General features: G+C 48.3%; 1 protein-coding gene across 1 annotated transcript in view; it reads right to left on the bottom strand.

Moving 5' to 3' along the window:
- The window catches only part of TMEM161A (transmembrane protein 161A), a 32,237-nt gene that overhangs the window by 18,539 nt on the left and 7,942 nt on the right, over positions 1–5,756 (bottom strand). Inside the window, 2 exon segments of the mRNA XM_015406312.1 lie at positions 295–451; positions 4,193–4,290. Coding sequence (XP_015261798.1) covers positions 295–451; positions 4,193–4,290 — 255 coding nt within the window.

Below are 5,756 nucleotides of genomic sequence, written 5' to 3'. Positions count from 1 at the left end.
GGGGGGGACATGTGCAGATCTGTCCTCGCAGAGGAGGGAGAGCTCGTACCTGAATAAAACTTGGTCTTAAAGATGCCACTGGACTGTTTTGGGCCGGGGGGCCGGGGGGGGGGCTCTGCAACTTACCTGGCTGCTTCTTGCTCTGACTGAGGGCTGCTGGGAGCAGGGGGTGGGGCTTGTTGCATGTGCCTGACCCCTGGGCTCTTTACTGCCGGAGCTCCGCTCCTGTGCGCTCCCGCAGGAAATTACCCCTGGGCGGGGGGCCCTCTGGGGCACATGGAAGAAGAAGGATACACGGAGAAGAAGACTGTAAGCAGGCACCACAGTATGCCGATGTTGGCTTCTTTCCGGGGATCTACCAGACAGTAGTAGCCTTCAGTGAAGAGGTACACGGAGGTGGAATACACGGCAAAATCCACGTACCACTGATACTCCAGGAAGTAGCGCAGGACTGCAAAACAGAGGAACAGAGATTATTCGCTCCACCAGGATCGTCCAGCGCCGTTCCAGACATCCAGTCACACCAAATGCACTTATCTTCCTCGTACTCAGGTTGGAGCTCCCCTTTCCTCTAGCACCTCCTAAATATTTGCTCTTAAAATGTTTCAAGGATTACCCACACTAGAAGAAGAAGGAGGAGAAGAAGAAGAAGAAGAAAAAGAAGAAGGAGGAGGAGGAGATTGGATTTATACCCTGCCCTTCACAACCCAAAGGTGTCTCAGAGTGGCTTACAATCTCCTCTCCCTTCCCCTCCCCACAACGGACACCCTGTGAGGTAAAAGAAGAAGAAGAGATTGGATTTATACCCCGCCCTTCACTACCCAAAGGAGTCTCAGAGCGGCTTACAATCTCCTTTCCCTTCCCCTCCCCACAACGGACACCCTGTGAGGTAGGTGGGGCTGAGAGAGCCCTGACAGAAACGGCTCTCTTTCAAATAGAAGAAGAAGAGACTGGATTTATACCCCACCCTTCACTACCCAAAGGATTCTCAGAGTGGCTTACTATCTCCTTTCCCTTCCCCTCCCCACGACAGACACCCTGGGAGGTAGGTGGGGCTGAGAGAGCCCTGACAGAAACGGCTCTCTTTCAAATAGAAGAAGAGACTGGATTTATACCCCACCCTTCACTACCCAAAGGAGTCTCAGAGCAGCTGACGAACTCCTTTCCCTTCCCCTCCCCACAACAGACACCCTGGGAGGTAGGTGGGGCTGAGAGAGCTCTGACAGAAACGGCTCTTTTTCAAGAACAGCTGTGCCAGAACTAAGGCTTGCCCAAGATCATCCAGAAGAAGAAGAAGAGATTGGATTTATACCCCGCCCTTCACTACCCAAAGGTGTCTCAGAGGGGCTTACAAACTCCTTTCCCTCCCGCTCCCCACAACAGACACCCTGGGAGGTAGGTGGGGCTGAGAGAGCCCTGACAGAAACGGCTCTCTTTCAAGTAGAAGAAGAAGAGACTGGATTTATACCCCACCCTTCACTACCCGAAGGTGTCTCAGAGCGGCTGACGAACTCCTTTCCCTTCCCCTCCCCACAACAGACACCCTGGGAGGTAGGTGGGGCTGAGAGAGCTCTGACAGAAACGGCTCTTTTTCAAGAACAGCTGTGCCAGAACTAAGGCTTGCCCAAGATCATCCAGAAGAAGAAGAAGAAGAGATTGGATTTATACCCCTCCCTTCACTACCCAAAGGTGTCTCAGAGCAGCTTACAAACTCCTTTGCTTCCCCTCCCCACAATAGACCCCCTGTGAGGTACATGGGGCTGAGAGAGCTCTTGACAGAAACTGCTCTTTTTCAAGAACAGCTCTGACAGAACTAGGGCTTGCCCAAGGTCATCCAGCAGGTGCAAGTGGAGGAGTGGGGAATCAAACCCGGTTCTCCCAGATTAGAGTCTGCACACTTCACCACTACACCAAACTGGCTCTGAAGAAGAAGACGACGAAGAAGAACAGGAGGGAGGAGGAGGAGGAGGAGGAGGAGAGATGGGATTTATACCCCACCCTTCACTACCCAAAAAAGTCTCAAAGTGCCTTAGAATCTCCTTCCCTTCCTCTCCCCACAACAGACGCCCTGTTATCATTATCAAACTTATAATGCATCATTTATAACTTACTTAGCATATAAATGCCTCCATTTTCTGCAAGCAAAATTGCAAATATACCCAATACTTAAAAGAAAACCATAAGCTGATATATCCTAAACTACCCTAGCCCATATCCCTTAATTTTTACTACCTGAAAAATAGAGGGAGAAAGAAGAAGAAAAGAGATTGGATTTATACCCCGCCCTTCACTACCCAAAGGTGTCTCAGAACGGCTGACAAACTCCTTTCCCTCCCCCTCCCCACAACAGACACCTTGAGAGGTAGGTGGGGCTGAGAGAGCTCTGACAGAAACTGCTCTTTTTTCAAGGACAGCTCTTATTAGAACTACGGGTTGCCCAAGGTCATCCAGCCAGGTGCCAGTGGAGGAGTGGGGAATCAAACCTGGTTCTCCCAGATTAGAGTCCACGCACTTAACCTCGACACAAAACTGGCTCTCAGAAGAAGGAGAAGGAGGTGAGATTGGACTTATACCCCACCATTCACTACCCAAAAAAGTCTCAAAGTGCCTTACAATCTCCTTCCCTTCCTCTCCCCACAACAGACACCCTGTGAGGTAGGAGGGGCTGAGAGAGTTCTTTTGAGGACTGCTCGAGAGAGCAGCTCTGAGAGTACTTGTGACTGACCCAAGGTCACACCAGCAGCTGCATGTGGAGGAGTGGGGAACCAAACCCGGTTCTCCCAGATCAGAGTCCAGGCTCCTAACCACGACACCAAACTGGCTGTGCCTCTTCATGAGTCAATGTTCTACGCGTGGCTTCTGAGAGAGCAGGTAAATGCTGGGAAACGATCCAGTGGCACCCAAAGCAGAGAGATGGCGGAGCCCAGCCACAGTCGTCTGAAAAAAGACATAGTCAGTGTGGTGTGGTGCAGTGGTTAAGCGTGTCGGACCAGTGTCGGGGAGCCTCAGGTTCGAATCCCCGCTTGCGCCATGGAAGCTTAGTGGGTGACCTGGGGCCAGTCACTCCCTCTCAGCCCAACCTACCTCATAGGGTTGTTGTGAGGATAATGCCAGCTATGCTGCCATGATGCTTTATGGGCGAGAGTGCAGCTGCTTGACCTGTGTACCAACTGATGCTGCATTCCTTTGTCCTTGCTTATCTATGACCTTGCTGGCTAGCTATGTAGCGTCTCCCTATCTATTACCCGTGGGATAGGTTTCGTTTCCCAGCTTCGGCTTTAACGGCCTGGGGCCCCATTCTCCCACACGCGGGAGTCAGGCCGATTGGCCTAGGAGTGTGTGTGTGTGTGGGGGGGTGCGTACGAATACCCTATATCCCTTTATGCTTGTAGGAAAGTAGCCATTCCTAACAGTGGCCATGTTACTGCCTCTATAGCTCTTGCAATAAAGTATAACCTTATGTTAAGTGTGTACTCCTTTGTTTGGCTGTGGAACCTGCCCACCCAAAAATCAGCCCCTAAAATGGGAGAGAGGAGAATGAAGCAAGCTAGTTTGGGAAGAAAGGCTGGGTATAAATGAATTAAATTTTAAGAATTAAATAAAAAGCCAGAGCAGGGAAGAAAATGTTGGAGATTACATTGGAGATGGCTATTGAGACTGGAAAATAGCACCTCCATGTTCAGGGGTAGTCTGCCTCTGAATATACTGCAGAGAGCCTTCCTGAAGGTATCTGACTGGTCTCATCTGGGAACAAGATGGACCTTATGATCAAATCCAGCAAGGCATAACAAGGTCAGGAATGGTGAATGGTCTAGCAGGGATTTTGGAAACTTGGACAGATTCCCAGCGCAGCAGAAAGAAAGTGGAGAACTATCTGGACTATTCTAGAAAGTCTCACCACATAGTTTGGTTAGCCAGAGGTGGCTCGGAGAATGGGGAAGCTCCCCAGATCTAGTTTACAGCACCCACCAATGCTCCCTCTAAGCTGCAGAGTCTTGTGAGCAAAAATTCTACTTTGCGAGCTACTGGCATTTAAGTGGTGAGTGAGCGATTTGGCTACTGCACAAATTAGTTTGTTCTGGAGCCATCCTTCCTAAGCTAAGGCAAAAAATGTGTGAACCGGAGGCTGAAAAACTGTGAGCTAGCTCACACTAACTCAGCTTAGAGGGAACACTGGCACCCACATATTTACCCAGGCCATCCACTGCTGTGATGGGGCTGCTCTCCAGTTGCAAATCAATATCCCGGGGCACAGACGATGGCTTGTCATCTGTCACACCATTGAGCCTCCTGCAATGCAAACACATCATAACCAATCAGGGATCCTACAGAAATACCAAACCACCATTTTCTATCATAACTAATCAGGGATCCTACAGAAACATGATACTGCCATTTTCCTGGAAAACTTTCTTTGATTTCTGGAACAAGAGAATTCTGTTTAGATTCCAGATTATTTTCAATTGTGCCACTTTTCGTAATAGAGTGTAAATGACGATTAATTCAATTTTATAGTATTGTGATAGCAGTTGTAGTGGATAGTTTGAGCCTTTATCGTTCACATGACTGTGCTGAAACTTATACTTGTTGACTGCCTGTTTATCTGACTGATAAAGGAAAATGACAACGGTCATGAACCCTCATTAATTTCTTCTGCAGATTTATAGAAATTTCCATAAGGTAAGTGGAGCTGCGGTAGCTCAAGTGGTTAAGACGCTGAACTGCAGGCTGTGGAAGGTCAGTAGTTCAGCAGTTCGAGACCCGGGTGCTGCATGATGGAGTGAGCTCCCATCTCTAGTTCCAGCTCCTGCCAACCTAGCAGTTCGAAAGCAAGAAATTGCAAGTAGATAAATAGGTACCGCTTTGGTGGGAAGGTAACAGCGTTCCGTGCTCCTTGGTGTTTAGTCATGCCGGCCACATGACCACAGAAACGTCTTTGGACAGCGCTGGCTCTTTGGCTTTGAAACGGAGATAAGCACTGCAACCCTAGAGTTGGATTCGACTGGCTTTTGAGCAAGGGAACCTTTACCTTTTACAATAAGGTATGTGTCTTGATGTGATTGTATTTACTGAGTGGCTAGAACAAACATCAAAATAATATGTGAATGAAGTGATTTTTTTTTCTCCCTTGCTTATAATCCCGGACTCTGGGGTCACTCAACCAAAACCAAACAGCGATAGGTTGGAAAGAGACCACAAGGAAATGCTCAGGGAACTTGCTGCACCTGCTGTTATGTGCTCACGCTGCTTTCTGCCTTGAACATTTGATACAGGAGACGCAGTTCCCCGTTAGACTTTTATTATTCTACAGAAAATTAAGAGACTTCTGTTCTAGATTTGCTTTTGATTGAGCATTAAGTGATACGCGGTGATCCAAGCTGGCAAACGCGTGAAGTGTAAACATAGCTGCTGGAAGCCAAACACATCACAGTTTCCGGGCAAGCAGCTGGGACCCCGGCCAAGCACGCTTGGAAACCGGCCACGATAGACACCGTGTTACGCTACATTCTTCATTTCAGCGCTGACGGAGTTTCTGTGTATTTATTTTGGACTTCATTTTGATGTTCGATTCATTTGCTATTGTAGGTTATTAGTGATTGAAGTGGTGATATATTTTGTTGGAGATGTTTTCAGTATGATATGATATTTATATAAATCTATATATTTAAGAAGAAGAAGAAAAGAGATTGGATTTATACCCCGCCCTTCACTACCCAAAGGTGTCTCAGAGCGGCTTACAAACTCCTTTCCCCCCC

Source organism: Gekko japonicus, unplaced genomic scaffold (assembly GCF_001447785.1).
Source record: "Gekko japonicus isolate JY-2015 unplaced genomic scaffold, Gekko_japonicus_V1.1 scaffold1940, whole genome shotgun sequence".
NCBI classification, from domain to species: Eukaryota; Metazoa; Chordata; class Lepidosauria; order Squamata; family Gekkonidae; genus Gekko; species Gekko japonicus.
Note: the sequence above shows the minus strand (reverse complement) of the source record. Positions and strands in the feature narration are given on the sequence as shown.